Source organism: Dreissena polymorpha, chromosome 4 (genome assembly GCF_020536995.1).
Source record: "Dreissena polymorpha isolate Duluth1 chromosome 4, UMN_Dpol_1.0, whole genome shotgun sequence".
NCBI lineage: Eukaryota > Metazoa > Mollusca > Bivalvia > Myida > Dreissenidae > Dreissena > Dreissena polymorpha.
The window spans coordinates 33,837,658-33,861,291 of NC_068358.1; the positions used below are offsets into that span (position 1 = coordinate 33,837,658).

At 33.5% G+C, this 23,634-nt stretch overlaps 1 protein-coding gene across 8 annotated transcripts in view; it reads right to left on the reverse strand.

The window, feature by feature from the left end:
• Positions 1-23,634, reverse strand: part of LOC127875956 (polycystic kidney disease 1-related protein-like) — a 228,786-nt gene that overhangs the window by 69,162 nt on the left and 135,990 nt on the right. For 7 of the 8 annotated variants that reach the window (XM_052420729.1, XM_052420731.1, XM_052420733.1 and 4 more), the window contains 7 exons: positions 20,674-20,777; positions 17,037-17,077; positions 13,049-13,075; positions 11,788-11,823; positions 11,471-11,506; positions 11,146-11,181; positions 1,743-1,778 (listed from right to left, as the gene is read on the reverse strand). In XM_052420729.1, the coding sequence (XP_052276689.1) occupies positions 1,743-1,778; positions 11,146-11,181; positions 11,471-11,506; positions 11,788-11,823; positions 13,049-13,075; positions 17,037-17,077; positions 20,674-20,777 (316 nt within the window). The remainder of the gene's footprint in view (positions 1-1,742; positions 1,779-11,145; positions 11,182-11,470; positions 11,507-11,787; positions 11,824-13,048; positions 13,076-17,036; positions 17,078-20,673; positions 20,778-23,634) is intronic. The other variant, XM_052420732.1, reaches the window with a different exon arrangement.

Below are 23,634 nucleotides of genomic sequence, written 5' to 3' on the forward strand. Positions count from 1 at the left end.
ACACCAATGAAGTTTCATGTTGAAATCTTGTAGCGTATCTTAGATATTACCTTGAAAAGTTACATCATACAAAATCAACAAAGGGCCATTACCATTATTTAAAAAAGTGGAGGGTTATGGTTCTTAAACAAGGCACATCTCATAACTGTCAATACACTCATAAAGTTTCATGTTGAAATATTGCATGGTATATGAGATAAAGCCCTGAAAAAATCATCATACAAAAAATAAATAGCAATAACTCTTATTAAAGAAAGTGTATGGTTATGGTTCTTAAGCATGTCATTTCTCCTCTTTGATGTAAATAATCCCATGCAGTTGCATGTGGATATCTTATATACTTGTAGTTTTTTAGATATAGCCCTAAAAGGTTTTGTGGCAGACGGACGGACTGACAGACCCCACCATGATTTCTGCAGACATATTATACTTGTTTTCCTATGATATGTTTCTATAACTTATATGCTAACTTATGCAGCAACTATTTACATATTCTAAACACTGACTTGCGATGTCACTGCTTTCAAACAACCCATTTCCTAAGGAACTAATTTGTATTCGGATCACTATATGGGACTACACTTAGATAAAGTACAAACAATTAAATAGTTTAAACTCGCATAATGCCCAAACATTATTATTAAAAATGTTTAAACATAACATACATTTAACTACAATTCACTGCGTTTGTGAATGTCATGTTTGTACAATTATGTGCATCTACTTTGGATTAATAGTTTGAAATTTAATTCAATCGTGAGCCACACGAGTATATGACCTTAGTTGCCCCCCTCCCGCTCCACCCCACCCCCTACGTCACATGCCAGTGTATGCAAATGTTAAATCATCACAACACAAAAAAGTGTACTCTTTATTATACACCGCACCAAACGTAAAAGGTTAGCTTAGACGCGGCCTTTACAGACTAAATGCTAGTAACTTTAAAGTTTATTTATGTTTGTGTGTTTTTTTTCCGTGCTCAACAGTATAAGAAACACATGCATGTGGTCTCCAGAATTCGCAGTCATAGCATCATGCAGTTATCAAACATCAAATAAACTGACAATGGCAATGACAATAATTGATAGTTTAAAAGTCTATGGCCCTGTGATCTGGCCCTTTTACATGGTGATCTGCAAATCAGTAAGTATCTCCCTTTCTTCGTGATTTAACAGCATACTAATTAATATAAGCCTAGTTTATAGAATTCTCTGAATATTGTTTGAAAATGTTTTATTTTTACCAGCCCCTGTGATTTTGATCTTTGACCAACTAAACAACAAAACAATTTCCATAATTTAAGGTTAAATATATCATGCACAAACTATTTTTTATATATGCTGTAATGCCCAGTTACTTCATCCGTTGACTTGTTAACCAACAAATGCATGACGTCTTCCTCTCCTTTACAAGAACCGCCATACCTATTATCAAGAATGTATGAAACAAAGCATTCTATAGATATCATGAAGAAACTAAATGGTCTACAATTTATGTCACAATCCCATGGTCTTAAAACTTAAGCTTTTGAACTAAAAATATATTGGCGTCCTTGGCACTCAACGTGTTGACGTTTAAACAAATAGAAATTCTGCGGAATTGACACGTCTTTCGTTTCAAACTAAGAAATATCTTACCAATTGGCAAAAGCGTTCTCTAGATATCGTGCTAAAAAGATCTACAAACCGACATTAGAAAACAGCATAAAGTGAACAGCACAACATGGACAACAAATGTTTTACCTGTGGTCACTTGTTTGTTGGTGCTATTTAATGGTTCTATAATAAGTAAAGCACTGATTTTAATAACCTAACAAATGTTGAAGCAATCCCAGCAAATATGCGTCGTCAATACAACGTCAGGTGATGGTCGGATTTTGGTTGGCTGGTTATCAACCAAATGCCAACGTTGGTAGAACGTTAAAATACTAACATCAATACAGCGTCAGTAATCAACGTTGTACCAACGTTATATATTGGTAAGAGTAAACCTTGACGATCACCCAACCGGGGTGGTTTAAACCATCCCAAATATGAAAGAAAGGTTAAATAACTTGTAGAGTAATCGCTACAAATCTTCACGTGCCTAATAAACTCCCCTGCAAAATATCGTAATAGGTGAAGTTGCATTACAAGTCACAGTGTCGTACATAATGTATCATGTTTTTTAATTGATTAATTTTTAAATTAAAGTGAAACACTCAATGTTTAAATATGTAAGTGTGTCTTTTTATGTCAAAAGAAAACAAAAAACGATGGTAAACGCATGTAAAACATAGAAAATTAAAGTGCGAAACTGTGGCGCATTCGCTTAGCTAACCGGCATATTCAAAAACCGAATGCGAAAAATCTTCCGAAGAAAAAAACGATTCAACAAAAAAGAGAGAAATAAATTGACCAGGAAAGACAGATATTAAAAGTAATCATGTTTATTCATGCATGAGTATGCCGAAATAACTGCATGCCGACCATCATTTAAAGTGAAAGTCCAATGTCTGAAAGTGGGTGGGATTTAGTACTGAACTGACGATGTTCTATGGGAAATTCTTACCTGTCCCTAATTTTAGTAAATCAATTGTAATCAAAATTTCTTTTAATTGTTTGGTGTCTGTTTAGTTGATAAACAATCTAGAGTGAAATTCATTGCAGCTGATGTTTATGTTAATTATCTTTATTATCTGATATAAATCATAATTTTGATTTCCCACTGTTATGTAAATATACACGCGGACCCCCCTTGTTCCGGCCTGAGAAACCGGCATTTAGTGTACCCTTTATGGTATGGCAAAAAGGTCAACAGCTGCAGAACTCCAGCTTTCACGTATTCTTATGTGTTTTATAATATTCGAGCTGCAGACAATTCCTATGCGAAAACGTATTTTTATCGTGCCAGTCATCTGGTACACTCGCATTTTAATTTCCCTTCAGTAATGCAGGGCGAAAAATTTATTAATTGATAGTTTAATCATTTAATTTTCAATTTGCCAAACATGAACATGCAGATTACGATAATTTATTAAACGATACCTATATCAGTTTATGTTACAAAGAGGTCATAATTTTTTATGCATGTCCGCAAATTAAATGTTGCAATGTTTTCAAATGACATGTCAAGGGATTGTAACTCCGCCTTCAAAATTCGAACCGTTTCAACAGTTTTTTTAAACGTAACCACGTAGTATTTGAAACATGGATTTAGGTATTGCGTAAGTGCCACTTTAACATTAGATTACTTCATTGAAAAAAATGAACGTCCCACTAATTTGCATATCGTGTGTGCAAACAATTCAATGTAAACGGTCACTTGCTTTGTAAATTTTAATGTTTGTGTTGTCAATTTGGACTATGTTCTACTGCAAATTGTGCTTAAAGATGTTTTAACCGTTGTTCAATATATACAGGCCATTTTTTCAAGGGGCAATGTAATTTATTAACGTTTCAAGATAGATGTTATTCAGGTACGTTTTCATACTGTAATTTCTCCATAACTCTGGGTGAGCGACCATAGTAAAAACTAAAAAAAAACGCATTTTAGAGCTGTGGAAGCCATTCAAGCCAGAACTTAAACTGCTAGAGTTCGCTAAAAAAACAATATTAATTCGCTGTAATTTTGTACATTTTCGTGCATATTATCTTTTTGCAAGTTTAAAAACATTATCATGTAGTATTGTTAATTCAAATAGATACAATTCATCAAGTCCTTAATTTTTTGTCAGTTTTAATACCAATTAAATGCAAGGCGACAGAAACGTATCTGAATACTCTTCACAATTTTTGCAAAGATGTGTTTTGGGATATACGTATATATATAAGTCGCCTATGTACAGGATGGAGATGGTACGGGCCGGGGGAATAGGCACAACCTACTTTGACAAGCAATATTCTGTGCCGTATGCTGTTTACAACTTCAGTGATTGCCATTCATGATTTTGAATATATATGAAATCTCGCCCTTAATTAAGAGACACGGGGGCTTTTAAAATAATTAGACAACTGACCCACACCGAAATTATGCTGTCTTTCAGGTTAATTATAATGTTTTTTGCAGCCCTGAAATAAACATGTATAATTCTTTCTGGGCAATCATATTTCACTGATTGGTGGATCAAATACAAAGCAGACTGTGTGGAACATATTAGAAAGGTATCACATAAAACTTTGTTATTGTCCCCTACCGGTGAAACCGGAGGGGATTATGGTTTGCGCTCTGTGTATCTGTCAGTTAGTCAGTCAGTCAATCAGTCTGTCAGTCCGTCACACTTTTCTGGATCCTGCGATAACTTTAAAAGTTCTCAATATTTTTTCATGAAACCTTAAACATTGACAGACAACAATATGGAAATTATGCACGTCATTTCATTTTGTTCCTACGTCGAGAATTCTGGTTGCTATAGCAACAAATATATTTAAAATATTGCTGAAAAAGGTGGATCCTCGGATAACTTTTAAAGTTCTTCATATTTTTTTTCATGAAACTTGAAACATGGATAGATGGCAATATAAAGATTATGCATGTCATTTCATTTTGTTCCTACGTCAAGAATAGACTAGAAATATTGCTGAAAATGGTGGAGTTTCACCGGAAGGAGACTTATATTGCTTAGCAATAGTCTTGTTCAATATTTTAATTTCCAGTGAGCTGTTTACAGACCTTGTTTGGTGTGTTATTTGTTCACAGTCTTCCATCAAGATTTTGTTAAAAGTATCTACCTTCTCTAAATGAATGCTTTCAAACACCTGGAATAGTCAATCACTCTTACTGTGTTTCCTCCATCTCTATTTGCTTTCTTACTATTGTTTATTTAGTGGAATTAATTCATATGTTAACTTGCATGTTTACTATTTCAGATTTATGTCTAAAAGACTGATGTGTAAATGTAACTCAACAGGAGTTAAAGGGAAGCTCTCGTTCGATTCATCAGACATTCAAAGTTGTTATTGGTATGTTTATTTGCCTTTAAAGGGGCCTTTTCACAGATTTTGGCATTTTTTAACTTATTCATTAAATGCTTTATATCGATAAATGTAAACATTAGATCGTAAAAGCTCCAGTAAAAAAATCAAGAATAAAATTTAAAAAAGGAAAAGAACATTGCCCGGACCAGGTTTCGAACCAGTGACCCCTGGAGTCCTGCCAGAGTCCTGAAGTAAAAACGCTTTAGCCTACTGAGCTATTCCGCCGAGTACACATATTAGACGTATTTTATACCTTATATAAGCAATCTTCGTAGTTTCACAAAATTTAACGACAAAAACAGAACTCTCCAAATTATTCAATCGTTTCGCGTTGCAACGCTTTATAATTTTTAGATTTTAAAATCGTCAAAAGATGCATATAATGGCTATATTAGACCATGGTAAATGTTCAGTATTACTGTTTCCTCACAAATCTCATAACTAAAACGAAAATTTGCGAATCTGAAACAACTTTTTTCAATTTTGTCAATTTACCAAAGCGTGAAAAGATCCCTTTAAATTATAAGTACAAAACAAATGCCTGACTTATGCCTCAGTAACACATTCACGGATGCCATTGTCGTTCCACAGCGGATTAAATATCACGTATGACCCTTTAAGTGTCCAAGTCCGTGGTCTATTATATATATATATATATATATATATATATATATATATATATATACATATATATATATATAAGTAAAATTTAATAATCCAGATTGTGAATATTATATAATTAAAGTAAAAACACGTGTCTGGGATTTTAAATATATATTGATTTAGCCAACGCGTTTCGCATAGCTCACCAGGGCATAAATCAATATATATTTAAAATCCCAGACACATGTTTTTACTTTTATTATATATATATATATATATATATATATATATATATATATATATATATATATATATGGATCATGTACTACGGTGTGACCATATGTTTTCACATAACTTCTAATGACATTGTTTTGAATTGTCATGGTACGACACGATTAGATACGGAGCTGACACAGATTAATTCTAACAAATACGTACGATTTAAATTATAAACACAGACTTAAACGGATCAGTACTTTCTGGTACAGTTAGTAGGGATGAGCTACATCTGATTGATCCATAGTAAATTTTTGAACATGTTTAAAATTTATCATGGACAGGCAAGAACTACTATGTATGAATATCAATATCTACAGAGACAATACGGAAAGCTACAGACCACTAATATTGCCACGAATGACGCCGGATCGTATCCGCGGCGTAGTATAATCCCGTGTCATATTTGGGTGTGTGACCTAAGCATAATATAGAAGCATAAAGATATGCATAGAATACACCTTTTTCGTAGAAGCTCGAACTGTAAGTAAAGTAAAAACGAAAGTAATATTAAATGGCGTTATATTACATTCCCGGGACAACAATTATGATATAAGTAAATTATAGATTATAATAAATTTAGGCGGCTTTAACAATGTACAAATGAAAATTAATGTAAAACAAGAGATGTGTTTCTCAGAAACACAATGCCCCCTATTGCACCGCTTTAAAGCCATATATTTGACCTTTGACTTTGAAGGATGACCTTGACTTTTCATCAATCAAAATATGCAGCTCCATTACATACATATGCATGCCAAATATCAAGTTGCTATCTTCAATTTTGCAAAAGATATGAAGAAGGTTAAAGTATTGGTTAAAGTTTTGATTTTTTTTATTGACCTTACTTTGAAGGATGATGTTGACCTTGACCTTTCACCACTCAAAATGTTCAGCTCCATGAAGCACACATGCAAGATAAATATCAAGTTGCTACGTTCAATATTGCAAAAGTTATAAAGAAGGTTAAAGTTTTGGTTAAAGTTTTGGAACACATGTATTTGATCTTTGACCTTGAAGGATGACCTTGACCTTTCACCACTCAAAATGTGCAGCTCCATGAGATACACATGCATACCAAATATCAAGTTGCTATGTTCTAAATTGAAAACGTTATGACGAAGGTTAAAGGTTTGGTTAAAGCTTTGGGACACACACACACACGAGCGAACGCACGCACGCACGCACGCACGCACGCACACACACACACATACACACACATACACAAACATACAATGACAGACAGGCCAAAATCAATATACCCCGATCTTTCGATACGGGGGCATAACAATTCTTATTGCAATTAGTGCCATGAATGAAAACACAGAGAATGTGACAGAACACAAAATGAAGGAGAACATCAGCTACCATCTAAAATACGCCCCCAACGGGACAGGAGGTGGCAACAGATACATTGACAATAATCTTTAAAATGACACGTTTAGGGTGCTTTTGCGCTTAGGATGATTTTGCGAATAAATGTTTTGTGGCTTATAGGTGCAGTCAAGCCTCTAAAAATAAGTTTGTTTTTGCTACTATTACTGTCGCATTCTCTTGCACGACGGTTACATTACATTCATCAATCTCCACGCAGAGTTGTCGTTCCTTGCTCTCACATACAACTCTGCATAAGGCTCAGCACGCCATTTTGTCTACCAAATAGCTAAAACCGAACAAACGCATACAATGTATATGTGTGTGTGGATATTTAAGATCGCATGCATTTAATTAAGAAATATGACTTTTAAATGTACGATAAATCGTGCAAAAACTTGTGAGTTTTAATGCAACTCTTTGGAACTATTTTATTGCCCATTTACACAGATGTAATCATTCCACGCACTTCACAAATGTAAACAATTGTACATATTTTTTATTGAGTGACGTTAGGCATTGTTTCGACGTATTTATGTATGTTGGTTTCTCAACATAAAAAACATATCAATTTTATAATAATTAATTAAGACTGATATAAGATATCATGGTATGAGATGGTTTTCTTTAATGCAGTCAATGCAATGTAACCGTCGTGCAAGAGATTGTTCAGTATACTGTTACCTCAATGATGAACGCTTGGAATGATCATGACATGAATGAGACGCTTTCATAACAATAGTCCGTTCTGAGCCCAACACAGAGGTGAATGTAATGTGACCGTCGTGCAAGAGATTGTACATTCATCTCTGTGTTGGGCTCAGAAATGACTATTGTTATGAAAGCGTCTCATTCATGTCATGATCAGTCCAAGCGTTCATTATTGAGGTTACAGTATACTAAAAATCTCTTGCACAACGGTTACATTGCATTCACTGCATTAAAGAAAACCATCTCATACCATGATATCTTAAATCAGTCTTAATTCATTATTATAAAATTGATATGGCTGTTTGATGTCTCAATAAAAATTATGTTCAATTGTTAACATTTGTGAAGTGCGTGTAATGATTCCATCTGCGTAAATAGGCAATAAAATAGTTCCAAAGAGTTGCATTACAACTCGCAATTTATTGCACGATTTTTTGTATATTTAAAAGTCATATTTCTTAATTTAATGCACGCGATCTTAAATATCCAATCAAATATACATTGAATGCGTTTGTTCGGTTTTAACTATTTAATAGGCAAAATGGCAACCTGAGCATTTCGCAGAGTTGTATGTGAGAGCAAGGGACGACAAGGGAACTCTGCGTGGAGATTGTTACTGTCGGTGATCGTTTTATTTTAAACAGTCTTATTCTACATGTATATTTTAACGTTTAATAACGTGTAGAGGGCCAAGATTTTGTATTTTATTGATCCATAACTTGTAAATAACTATGTGTTCTTACTATATTTATAGCAAACATGTGCTAGACACTTTTTCAAACATATAATGAAAATGCTACAACGAACATTTAAATTTCAATAAACGTTCGAAATCTCAAACTCCGTAATATCATCATGAACTGCTGGGTCATTTCCATCAGACTAAGTCTTTAATGTATTACTTATTTAAAGGACTTGTTTGTGCGATCCAGGCTCATTGTGTTCTAACTTCTTCATTGCATTGCTTTGATAGATATGCAATGTGAATGTTATTAATTAATTCATATTTAATGAATTGACCGTGTCTGTAGAAATCTGTAATGAATATACTTCTTGAAAGAAGTACATACATGTATTGTTTGTTCGTTTTCATTTAAAGAAGTACATTTTTGCAAACAGATAATTATGTAAATGTGTGGTCATTGGAATGTCTGTCAAAATCCTTTTTGAAAAATAACATGGGAAAACAAGATTTTTATTTCAGTTTTGGTTTGTAAGTAAGATTTTGTAGGGAGGTTGTGCACTATGATTATCAGGTTGTATTTTGTTTGGGAGCTAAGTTTTAGGGAGGTTAGGTTTTGCTTGCTTGGAGGTTGCATGATAGTTATTTGTATTTGGAGGAGGGTTGCATGATAGTTATTTGGTTGTTTTGAGGTTGGGGAATGGTTGAATTTCGGTTGCATGATAGTTATTTGGCTGTGGGGAGGTTGGGAGAAGGTTGCATGTAGGTTGCATGGTAGTCACTTGGTTGTGGAAAGGTTGTATTTGGGTTTGGAGAAGGTTGAAGAGAGGTTATGAGACAATTGCATTGTGGTTGCAGGGACGTTGTAAGATAGTTATTTGGTTGGAAGAAGATTGCAGGGAGGTTGGGAGAAGGTTGTGGAAGAAGGTTGTATTTTTGTTGAGATTAAGTGTTAATCCGACGTTGTGTCAAGTTGAAAAAATGACGACGCAAAAGTTTGCAAAATCAACCACCACCCGACCTTCTCCCAACGTTAGAATCTGACGGTGGTGCAACGTTGGTACAACGTCAAATTTTTGCTGGTATGTAAGAACACAACATAAAAAACTATGGCAAACGGTTCGACGCATAATCCCAAGACACTAGGCTTCTCATGAAAAAATTAAACTGTTTATGAAATACATCTTTAATTGTTAATATTATTTTGAGACTCAAAATTGAAACAAATTCAGATCAATCGTTACATAATACATTGTTACCGCATTAAATGAGTTTCAGATATTCAGTTCCCTTGTGCGGGCTTCAAACGACTGCACGGTAGAGTATTGGGCTATTTTTTTTGTTTTCTATTTTAAGTATGTCGGTGATATATTTAAGCAATCATTATTGTATAAATAGAAGTTTAATTGCTGTTGATAATGTGTTAAAATGTGTTATTCAATCTTAAGATATCGGCCCACACTGCAAGAAAAACTTATGCTCTAAAAACTTTGCAAACATATTTTAATAACTTGTGATGGTATAGATAGAAGTTTAATCTCTATTGATACTGTGTAAAACTGTATTATTCAATCTTAAGATATCGGCCCACACTGCAAGAAAAACTTATGCTCTAAAGACTTTGCAAACATATTCTAATAACTTGTGATATCTGCAAAAATAACGTTCTTGACGGCGTGTTTTCATTCTGTCCAGCCCGTGTGTAATCATATGTGAACCCCATTGATACTGCGCCCTGAATAATTTTTGTTCCGTATTCCAAACGAGCAAGTTAACGCCGTCCGACGCGTAATTCTAGAAACCTAGGTTCTCATGAGAACCTGTGGCTCCCAAATGAAAACCACGGATTTAGTATTAAAAACGGGTAATTCTTGACACCTAAGTTCTCATGAGAACATAGGTTCTCATGACAACTATGGTTCCCAAATGAAAACCACAGATTATCGCAACAGATCGACGCATAATCTCAAGAAACTGGGTTTTTCATGAGAACCTATGTTCTAATTCTGAGAACCTAGGTTCTTACCAGAACCTTGGTTTTCAAATGAGAACCTAGATTCTCATGAAAAACCTTGTTTCTCATGAGAACCTAGGTTCTCATGAAAACCTAGGATATCGAATAAAAAACTTGGGTTCTGGAAGCCATGTGCAATCTTCAAGCGAGAAGTTCTCATGAGAAACCTAGTTTCTTGGGATTATGCGTCAAACCGCTTGCCATAAAAACAATTTATTAAAACTGTTGCTGCATTATACAGATGTTTGATATTGAACCAGTTGTCTCTTGTTCATTGGTTCTTGTCAATCAGTCTACAACAACTAACATAATTTTTTTTTAACCATACACAAGTGCAATTGCATACATTTTGGTGCATTTTGTAATTGGTATTTATTTTACCTGCTGCCCCTTGTACATTGTTGCTTTCAAAGGTTCTACCAAAACCTTATTTTTATCAACATACAACTGCTTAAGTAATTTTGGAGCAAACATGTACAAAAAAATTATAAAAAACATTTTGCTGCATTGTACGATTGTTTAATAGTTACCTGTTGTCCCTTGTATACTGGTGCTTGTCAATGGTTCTATAACAAATACAATATATATTTGTATTATCTTACACATCTTGAAGTAATATCAGAATTAAAATAGAAAATACATGTAAGAATAAACTTGTTTGCTGCTTTGTCTGATTGTTTGGTATGTTACCTGTTGTATCTTATCTATTAATGTTTGTCAAAGCAAAAGGTTCTATACCAAATAACACATTTCTTTGCATTACTTAACAACTTCATAAGTAATGTGGGAAACGATATAAGACAACAAATGTAATAACTAACCTTTGATGCATTATATGGGCGATTGATATTTTACCTGTTGTCCCTTGTCCATTGGTACTGGTCATTGGTTCTGTAACAAATTAAATATTTTTTATATTACCTAATACATGTTGAAGTAATGTCAGAACAATAATGGAAAATTTATGTAATAACAAACTTGTTTGCTGATTTGTATAATTGGTTGGTATAATACCTGGTGTTCCGTGTCTATTGATGTTTGTTAATGGTTTAATATCAGATAAATAAAATATTTGATTACCGTACAACTGTTTAAGAAATGCAGAAACGAAACCTGGAAAACACATGTAATAACAAACCTTTGCTGCATTGTATGGGTGATTGATAAATTACCTGTTGTGCCTTGTCCATTAGTACTTGTCAACGGTTCTATAACAAATAAAATTATTTTTATTACCTTACAGATGTTGAAGTAATGTCAGAAAAAATATTGAAAACATATGCAATAACAAATTGTGTGCTGCTTTGTATGGATATTTTATATCTTACCTGCTGGTCTTTGTCTGTTTATGTTTTTCATTGGGTCTATTATTCTATACATTTTTTTCATTTGTAACACAACATTTAAAACAAATGTAATAACACACTTTGCTGCATTGTATGAATGTTTGATATTTTTCTTTTCGTCCCTTGTCCATTCGTACTTTTCAAAGGTTCTATGACAAATAAATTATTTATTTTAAATAACTTCTATAACAAACAAGGCTATCGTCAAGCAATATGGTCCCCTACCGGCTCCACCATTGCCAGAAATTCCACCATTTTCAGATGATTATTTTTTGGTTGCCATAGCAACCACAATTTTTGACGTAGGAACAAAATGAAATGACGTGCATAATGTGCATATTGCCATCTATCCTTGTTGCAAGTTTCATGAAAAAATATTAAGAACGTTTAAAGTTATCGCAGGATCCAGAAAAGTGTAACTGACTGACTGACTGACTGACAGACAGAGCGCAAACCATAAGTCCCTTCCGGTGAAACCGGGAGGGGACAATAACACATCGTCTGGTTATGGGTCATTTCAATCTTAATTTATAGTTTAGTTATGTCTGTCTGTCTATCTGACATGCATCTGTCTGTAGGCACAAACTTGTAGTTAGACCTTCCCCTTCATATTTCAAGGTACAACATTCAAATGTGCAGTTATTGTTCCTTAAGTGGTGCATTGTGCAGTTTATAGTATGGTCCTATGTTGACAATTACAAAAGTAATACCCCTTTTTAAACTTAGAATTCCTGTTACAATAAAATTGTTTAATTATTGTTTAAAAAATAGCAACAATAGCATAGCATCCAATTTTTTTGTCTGACAGAACACCAAGGATACCAAGTTGTATCAACCTAGCTTAAGTGCCTTTTGAGGTATATAAGGATACTTTATTAACTAGAAATGACCACAATTTTGTTCTAGCAGAGAAACTGATATTAAGTGCGATATTTTTGAAGTACATATTGACGAACCGACACACATATGGATTTGCACATCTTCTGTCGGGATATAAACATCCTCTCCTCCAGTTAACACTGGTATGGGACTTATAAACACTATCAGCAATACTATTCTGTGGAACAAAGCAACATTATGAACTAACCTTGATCAGGCTGTTTGTAACACCAACCTACAAATATAAAATAAAAGGGTCAAGATTGTGTGGTTGCTCACCTCACCAGTCTATGGCATCAAAAAAATTATACACTGAAGATCCACCATATCATGGTAAGATAGTGCACAACATGCATTTAAATTAAGATGTTTGTGAATTCATTTTTCTAAACAATTTTGTTAATCAAGAAGTTTTATATATATTTTTTTGTTACATAACATACCCCGAGAAAACAGAAATATTGTGGAGCCATTATTGCCCTAAAGCGCTTATCATTCTGATTATAAGTGGTACAACATTTGTAAAAGATTTGACCTTGCAACATAGTTTTGTACTTCACATAAACCAATTTGAGGTATGGCCAGGACAAGAATTCAGACTTTTTTATCATTATTATGTAAAATTTGTTTGAAGTTTCATTTTTAAAGATTTGAGCAGGTGACATAGCATTTGACCTTCCAGATTCAAACTTGTCAAGATAAACATTCTAATAATTGTGCTTCTAGTGTGATTACAAGATTGTTTTAATTGACAATGTGACCTACTTTTTGAAACATATCATCCAGATATAAGCTGGTTTAGATATATTCAGTTAAAACAAGACTGAGTCATAAATGTGGCATGTTGAGTGGCATCAAGGAATTCCTAAAATTGGACCTCATGACCTAAGTAGGTTAAGTTTAGAGCCCACTTTACTTAGATTTGAATGTGCCTTAAATAATGTAAAACAAATTTGTTATGGCAATGTTTCATCCAGATTGATCCCGGAATATGGTATATAGAGTGGTAATGATCTTAAAGTTGATAGAGCACGACATACACCATCGGATGCCAGACACAGACCAATCACAAAATCTCTCCTTGAGCTATTAAAAACACCCCTGAATATCATGGTTTCGCATTATCAGCTCATATTGAGTGTGATACATATTGCTTAGTTCTGAAAACTAATAAACAATAATTGGCAAAATCAGTAATTTCGATCAAATCAACAGCATTTCAGAAAATAACCCTTCACAGCATACTAAATGTACTTTTAAAATCTTGTAACGTAATGAAAGTTATGAATATTATTGATGAACATAAGAACTACAAATAAATTTAAATGAATCAATTGGAAATTATTAATAGATCTTCCATTGAAAATTATTAGAAATAGAATATTTGAATTTTGGAAATTATTAATAAATGTTTAATTGTAAAGAATACAATTGTTTAAATAAATAAAAAAAATTGTGATCAAAATATTTCATAACAATATGTTAAAATGTTCTAGATCAGTAACTTGAACGGTCAGAGATGGTCAAAACAGATCAAATATGTGATAAAGATAAGAATAATTGAAGGAGTGAATTGTAATCAAGTCCTACAATCTATAACGTCCGTCAAACTGGCAAAACGTGATAATTGTAAGTGCAATTTGGATGCCTCAAGCATTATAATCTAAGTCAGCAATGTATAACATCGGTTGAATGCAATTATTGTTGTCTACACGTTTCCTACCTGATCGAATCAGTACGTTTAGCGAATTAGCCAACCAACAAGAACGTGCGGAAACGATCACTAATGACCAATTGAAATTATAATTTAGTTTTATGCTTCATCGGTCAGTACAATGAAGATGGTTTGTCAGAATAAGGGCACTCTTTGCTTAGATTTAGAGGTGAACAGATCAAGAATTTTCCAATCATGTAGTTATCAGACTGTATTTATATATTTGGAAAATGACTTATATTAGATAATAAATTTGACTGGAATTCACATATGGCGTTGTTGTTTAGTATTATATTCCAAATTGTTATACGGATAGATTAACATTTAAGGAAAGGAACGGACTTTCCCTATTCGCCATGTCACAAAATGCAGTTAATGCGAGTCACGTCATAATGGCAATATGCGCATGACATGTAACCGAACGATTACTTGACAATCAGGAATATGTTATATTTCACTGTTAGAGAGTTTAATGATTGTATTTATTTAGAGACAGTTGGATCAAAGGTATTTGTTTATTATTTGTCAGGACAAGTCAAATGCTAATCTGCTACTCTGGTAGGACAATCAAAACATTCAAGGTCTTAATAAATCTAGTAAACTTGAAACACAAACAAAACAAAATCAATTAAAAAATAGTAATTTGGCTTGAATTAATTCCTAAAACTTAAATTAATTTGACAGAAAAAAATATAAAAATACATATTCCAAATCTTGCACAAAAAACTTCCAACGCTTTACTATAGATAAACAAAGGAAATAAATCAATTTGTTAAATTCGCAAAACTAATACAGTTAATTCTTTTGTATTTTATCAAACAACATAAGTCTATTTTGCGGGTTGTTTACGTCAGGTTTCTTACATATTCATCAATAACAGATGACATACTTTTTAAAGTTTTATGTTGCAAAATTACTGAATTCTAATACAGAGGGGGTAATCACATGATAGTCAAGATGGCGATATCTATGCCGAGACATGTATTTTTCGCCGCTGTGTGCCCTTTATTACTTGTATTCTTTTTTTTTCCAAGCTGCTCACTTTCCAGCTGTATCAGCAAAAAAGTTATAAGCGTTTATTTCGTATTAATATTTTCTCTACATCTCTAATTTACTTGCTGCAAAATGTCTTAGTGGGGTGATCCAATTACAGCTCTCCTACAAACATTTGCAGCGAGTAAAGCTGAGCTATAAAAATAATTATAAAACGAAAAACACGGTAATCACGTTGGTACAGAAAAGGCTGGAAAGTGAGCATCGTTAAAAAATCAAACAAAAGTAATATAGGTATAAAACAGCGAAAAATACATGTGATGGCGTGGACATCGCCATCTTGACTATCGTGTGATTACTTTGTAATAGTGTGTTTTAAGTTACAATCAAGGTAACTAAGGAAAAGTAACGTTTTGGTAAGCACCAGTACAATTTACTGACAAAAGTCCGATTGGACAAGTGGATTTAAAAGTTATTGGAAAGCTCTGGAAATGGAAAGCAAATACACCAGTTTTACAAGGGCATTGTTGTGGTGGTAAATTCCTACCTTGAACATAAATAACAATTGAGGCAACATAGTTCAATGTGAACAGAAAATACTGTAATGCTTTTATGTGAAATACCACTACAGAAAAATATCAATACAAGCAAAAGCTTTGTAACAGACAATATTGGCCGAGAAAGATCAAAATCTCAATAAGTTTCATGAACCTTGCAAAAAGGCAGTATGTAGATTTAAGTTTTCAGTTATTTCTTTAACCAAAGCATCAACAATATTGTCTGATATAAATAACATGAATATATCAAATATATCTCTCCATCCACTGACTGAGTTTCATCAACGTTGCATAAAGACATTTCGAGTTATTGCAGGATCCAGATTTTTCTGACGCACAGACTGATGGCCAGACAGAAGGAAAAGACTTCATACAGACTGATGGACAAAAAACGTGCATGTACTCCATGTTGCTGTCTATCCACAAGGCAACATAATTTTCAGTTACTGCATCATGAAAATTTAAATTTCCGATTATTTCTATTAATATAGCATATTTAACTATGGCAACCAAACATTTTGTCTGCAAAAAAAACTACAAGAAATAACGTGCTATTAAAAATAATGGCCCATTCTCCACATTGAGTTTGCTCTACTAGCTTCAGTACTTTTTAAGTCATCACAGGATCCACATAAGGGATTCTTATTATTTAAGAAACCATATATGAAACATTTTTTGTCTAATGAAAAAAGAAAAATAATCTTCATATTTCCATATGTTCCTCTATCCAAATACCAACTTGCATCAACATAGCATATCTTTTAATTTATTGCACTGTTCAGTTTTAGACACACAGACATACGGAAAGACCGAGGCTAAACCTATAGTCCCTTAAAGTTTCGCATATAGGAGATTAATAAACGTTAACAAGAACAAATTCAAATATAACAAAATCTGATAGGAAAGCATGGAACATATTGATAAAGTATTACCAGTACGTTCCCAGGGTTCTGCTTGTGTACACAACCTGTCACTAATCCGAAAGTTTTCACATGTTTATGATGATACAAATCTTTTTTTAAGCTATCGCCTAAATCAAATAAGCATGAATACCGTTTCTTGTAGATTTATGCGTTTGTATTCATGTGTTAAATTATACTATCAAACAAACAGGAGAACAAAAACTGTCATTGTTGTGCCTCAAATTCATTCGCGCGTGTTAACTTCCTTAAAGGGCATAGGTAGTTCAGCTTTTTTGGAACTGGTTTTCCAAATACACCCCCTGTACGTCGATAATCCAAACTGAGTAGGATAATTCAAACTGAAGAAACAAATGGCGACAGAAATAAAGACTTCAGTCATTTATTTCTAAGAACACGTTTATTTATGTTTAGTTGTGACATGATAAACGTTTCTTTTTTATAAAATGTTATTTTCCGGATACAATGCGCTAATAAACCCATAACAATTAAAAACAATTCCGTCAAAATGAAAAAAATATGTTTGAAAATCTTGAAAAAGTAAATGAAATAGTCGAAAGGTTAAGGCCAAAAACAATTTTAATCGAGGGTTTTTAATGTTTTAATGCTTGGACTTAAATGTATTTACCTTTCATGTATGTATGTAAAGAAAAGTATTGGCGTAAATGCTCGAAAACGCAATATATTCATATTTGTTTGGGACAAAAATATACAAATTGGATAATGACCTAACTAGTGTATGGATAATTCTTAACTAACATCAAGAAGTCGATGGGTAATGACCAAACTGCCAGATGTCTTTATGTCAGTTTGGATTTATCCATAAAGTGTAATATCCGTCCTGCAAACACATGATTTTAACACTGAAACACACAAGGTGTTAAAAAGAAAATGTTAAAGGACATTCCTGATATAATTTGGCATATCTCTGTTACAGTTTCGTTCGCTCTTTTGTCAATTAACGTGTAAATAATTCAAAACATAGGTCGCATTTAATGTAAATTAGCATTTTTCGAGGACAAATTTATCGCTTTTTACTAGAAAACTATTACATCATTGCAAAATTCAAAACGCCTGTGTGTGTCAAACATTCACTATCACATATGTAGAAAAATTACGTCATTCTAGTTACTAAATTAGCAGAAATGATAAAATAGTTATCTACCTTTCAGTTTCAGTTTCGGCCAACATTTTTTTCTTCAGTTTGAATTATCCAACTGAGTTTGGATTATCGACGTACAGGGGGTGAAATATGTACGCTTTATACCTATGAAGGTTTGTCTCATTTGAGAATTTATGTCACACAGCAATAATTGTTAAATCATGAGAGCAGGATTTATGGGCTTATCTGCTGCACTTCCAATTATATCAATTAATCTCAATTTAAAATGTCAAGTTGATACCTCGTTAAGTTTGCAAGACATGTCCAATATAAAATTCTCTATGTAATAGTTACAAAGGGCAATAACTCTTAAAATATGGAGTTTCGAGGACATGAAAGAATTCAACAGTGCACAACCCTTTTATAAGATCTAGCTACCTACAAGTTGATACTACAATTTTTATGTTTACAAGACAACCTCACAAATAAATTAAAGTACAATAATACACAAATTTGCAATAGCTCTTAAAATTCAGAAGCAAGTGGTTATTGTTCTAATACACTGTAAATAACCCAAAAGAGATCTACATGCACATACATATAAAATATCAATTTTATACTTTTCTACGAATTAAAAATATATTTTTATCTGAGAAAATTTTAGAACATACATTTACACTGGACATAACTCTTAAATATAAAAGCAAGGTTTATGGTTCTTGTGCACTGCACAGACGCTAAATGAGATCTACCAACAAGTTTCAATTTGATACCTCTTTAATTTTTTAGAGAAAAAAAAGAACACCAATTAACAATCGGCAAGTACTCTAAAAGATGGGCAGCAAGTTATGAATTATGCATACTATGATTACCGTAATAAGATCCCTATTTATTAAGTTTAAGCGATACCTGACTGAATACCTATATACCGCCCTTAAAACTTTGTTTTGCCAAGGATATAAAACATATATAATAAAATAATAAATACAAAATAAAGCTTATGAACTAATATCTGCAAGATCATCTAAGTCCTTTTTTAGAAAGATATATGTTTAATCTCTTATGTAAATGAACAAATATTGTCTAAAACTTTCAAAAAAATTAACAACAGCAAATGTATATCAAATAATCCAATCAGTACTATGAATGCTTAACATTTGGCAAATATTAATTTCAATCTATGATGCCTTCTCAACTTTGATTCTATACTTTTTCAAACAGTTAAGTAAATACTTGTTATTTTGAGTAAAAGAAATTGCTTTCCCAGTGCTTAAAAAGGTAAAGAACAATAAGGCAGGCCAAAAGGCTCTCGAGCTATCATTTGACACTGAAAGGAACAGAATTGGTCTAAGCAGGTAATGTTTAAAAGGTTTTAATTTCGTTCACCTTTTTCCTATTCGCCCAAAATATAATTAGACCTTGACTTATGAGTACATTGGAAGAATATCTAGCAGAAAATGAGAATTGGAGATTTTTTGCCAGGTTTTATGATAGCCATATAGGGAAAATTACCCCACACCCTGGCAGCCATGTTTTGACATTGATTAAAAACAATATTAAGCTATCATTACAAAATTGATGTTTGTATCTATAGAGTGTTTATGTGCTTTTTATTTAAGTTAACCTTGTGACCTTGTTCGTAGCATATGTACCTATCAACATGATGTTAAGACCAAGTTTGATGGCCTTGAAATAGTTCACAGAATAAATTTTGACAAAATGTAATGTTGATAAATGCTTGACAAACAAGATGTTTAAACACAATGTCCCCCTATATGAGGTTTGACCTTGAAGGATGACCTTGACCTTGTGAAGGATGACCTTGACCATGACCTTTCACCACTCAAAATGTGCAGCTCCATGAGATACACATGCATGCCAAATATCAAGTTGCTATCTTCAATATTGCAAAAGTATTCATAAAATAAGCGATTTGGGCCACATATATTTTTGTCCTCTGACGTTGAAGGATGACCTTGACCTTTCACCACTCAAAATGTGCAGCTCCATGAGATGCACATGCATGCCAAAAAATATCAAGTTGCTATCTTCAATATTGCAAAAGTATTTATAAAATAAGCGATTTGGGCCACATATATTTGACCTCTGACCTTGAAGGATGACCTTGACCTTGACCTGTCACCACTCAAAATGTGCAGCTCCATGAGATACACATGCATGCCAAATATCAAGTTGCTATCTTCAATATTGCAATAGTATTCATAAAATGAGCGATTTTTGCCACATATATTTGACCTCTGATCTTAAAGGATGACCTTGACCTTTCACCGCTCAAAATGTGCAGCTTCATGAGATACACATGCATGCCAAATATGAAGTTGCTATCTTCAATATAGCAAAAGTTATTGCAAAATGTTAAGTTGGCGCAAACAGACCAACAGACAGGTCAAAAACAATATGTCCCCCATTACTATAGTGGGGGACATAAAAATAATCACACAAAATCATTATGAATTTATTGTGCTCAGTTATGTCTAAAAGGTATTGGAGCAAAATATGAACAGAACATCATTAAATATTACTTACTTTAGGTCTGTATTCAAAACACCAGGTATGAAGTTTGTTTCCTGTTTTATGGCTCTGCTGCATTCTTCGCCACCTTCCCATGAACATGCTACCACCATATAGCCCTGTTGGCAAAATGTGGGTTATTTTCAGCATACATAGCTGGGTTTTCATTCAAGTTGGTATACCCAAAGTGTAATAAAGATCGATATGCAAATTTCATAAGTGCTTAATGTGATCTGGCCAACTATCAAATTTGGCCATTATAAAATACCCATAACGTACATTTTATTGCAGAACTAGGTATACATAACCTTACATAAAATGGTTGTGAGGGAGTTTTCTCACTTTATGGCTAAAGGAGCCTCTACACATGAAAAATCATCGTAGTGTCCGTCACAATGCAAGTAGCTTCAAAATACTCACATCCAAAATTGTCGCCAACAAACATGTTGAAAACGAAAAAATATTGCATTTTCGGGTATAATCAAATGTTTCATCTCTAAATTTATTTTTGTTTTGTTTAATAATGAGGTTGATATATCGAGAATGATTAACTTAAAGGTCGTAAATTTTATCAACAACCACAGAATGAAAAAATATCCTGTGTTTGCTGAGTTATACAATAAGTGAGCCATTCCTAGCCCTAAGGACAGGCTAATGAGACAAATTTAAAAAGTCTTCAAAATAGAATGTCTTACACATATCACCTTAAGTTCCAAATTTAGTCAATAAATGTACCACAATATGAGTTTTCTACTTTACCATGACAAAATGTGATGCACAGCATCCCGGCAGAAAAGCAAAGACAATGCCTAGTATCGAACGTTTCAGTACATTTGCACAATACCAGTTAACAACTTGGTAAAAGCTTCAGGCAGTATCATAGTAGGTGAAACACAATTAAGAAAAGTCCATTTCAGTTGTCATTGCAATTTACTTTTGCTGATCAAACTCTAACACAAACACTATCCAACGTCAATAAAATATTCTGAACAACAAGATAAATGTGGCGACCTAACGGCCCCGCGACAAGTAAGTGTGGCCTCTTTGTAGATGTTTGCATGCCTTATGTATGAGGAAGGCTCCTTTATGAATATGTTTTTGATAAAACTGCTTGTAAGTTGGAGTCATTCAATTTAAGCACTAGCGCTGGTAGTTACCTAGTTGAATCTGGTAAAAGGTGTCTGAAGTTTGTCGTTGATTTTGCCTGTCTCATATATATATATATATATCGGTTAATGCTTAATCCAGATCTTACAAGATATCTGTCTCTCTACATTTAAACACTGTACCGCGTCAGAAGTCACAGCTGCATGTTTGATTTCCTATTAACTCTTCAAGTTGAATCCTGTCAATATGTGTCTTTGCCATTGGTGTCCAAAAAAGAGAAATTGCCTGATGCAACGGAAGCATTCAACGCTTCTCTCCTATACCATATTTCTGCCATATTTCTGTCATAACAATTGCCTGGAAATATGTAGTGAAGTGAAGCAATAATGCAAAGCTGTCTGTGTCATTGGATATAACAACAACTTTTTGATACTGTTTGTTACGAACAGCATACTCGACATGAGACATCGGTCTAATCAATCCAGTTTAACAGTTCAGAAATCTATTTTTACCAGAATTAATTGCAGGAAGGGCTTCATTAATCAGATACAACGTAACTGGTGATGAAATGGTTTGCATAGATTTGGCTGCATATAATGTATGAAGTTGTAGTTGGATGGGTGTGTCTCGGATCATGTCAACAATTGCAATTGCTGTTGCTTCGTCGCCGCACCACAACCGGCCACCTTTTAAATATATCTAAACGTGCGAGTCCAGTAAGTGACGGACATACTTAGGCCACAGCCATATGCTCCACACAGAGTTGATGACAGTATTGATTGCACCACCCAGAATGGTAAAATAAGCAAGTGAATTCTGTTGCAAGTGAGACATGAAGTCTAATATGGCATGGGTGGGAAGCATAGATTCCCAACTCCATTTACTGAGCATAGACTCAATTTCCTGAAAATGTTTTTACTAATTAACATGGGCTGGGAGTTTCCATTAAATAATGAAGATGAAGAGATCAAACATAGTATAATATCTGCCTGAGGGACATACCTCTTGCCCAAACGTTGCTGATGCTCCTCTGTGAATAAGTCGTATCTTTAGTTGATGTTGCTTTCTGTTCCTTAAGGTAGCCCACCTCTAATGATTTCCCGGGATTTCTTCGAAGGTTGAAGAGCCTACTATTAGGTGCCGTAGCCTGGTTGTTAAGGCGATAGACTAGAAATCTTTTGGGATATTCCCGCGCAGGTTCGAATCCTGCCGACGACGTATACTTTTTTGCGACGCGTTTTATTTATTTTCTAACGTAATTTAATTTAATATGGCATATAAGCTATATTTATTGTTAAATATGTTGCAATTTTTATGCACATTCTTCAATTATTAAAATTAAAACAACGTTATGGCGAAATTGGGTGATTTACTGTTGAAAATACGAACCATGCATGTTGCATTTTTATTTTTATTTCAAAAAGTAAACGGTAAATCTGTCTAGTTCTTGGTATTTTTGCTGTACATAGTGTTTCTATAAAAACTAAGTTAAAAATATGACTTAAATGATACTATTTTGAATTTTATGACACTTTGTTTTTAACCGACCCAATTTTTACTTGGCTGAAATCACTTACATTTCATGGCGCTCTTCCATAGATAAAAATTTGTAAAAAATAAATGTCTGTAAAAGAATACTTATTTCATCTTGTTTAAACTTTAAACACCTTAACAACATCTGTACGCACCAACTGCATGCCCATATTTGGAAATTTGAATGAATTATGGAACTTTTATATACCCCTAGGGGTGAAAATAAACTGGACAAAAGCCGAGCGTGGGGGTGGTTTTGAAAAAATCGGTATATTTTTTTTTAAAGCATGGAAAGCCTACCTACAAATTTGCATGTAGTTCAGTGAAATGATGCTC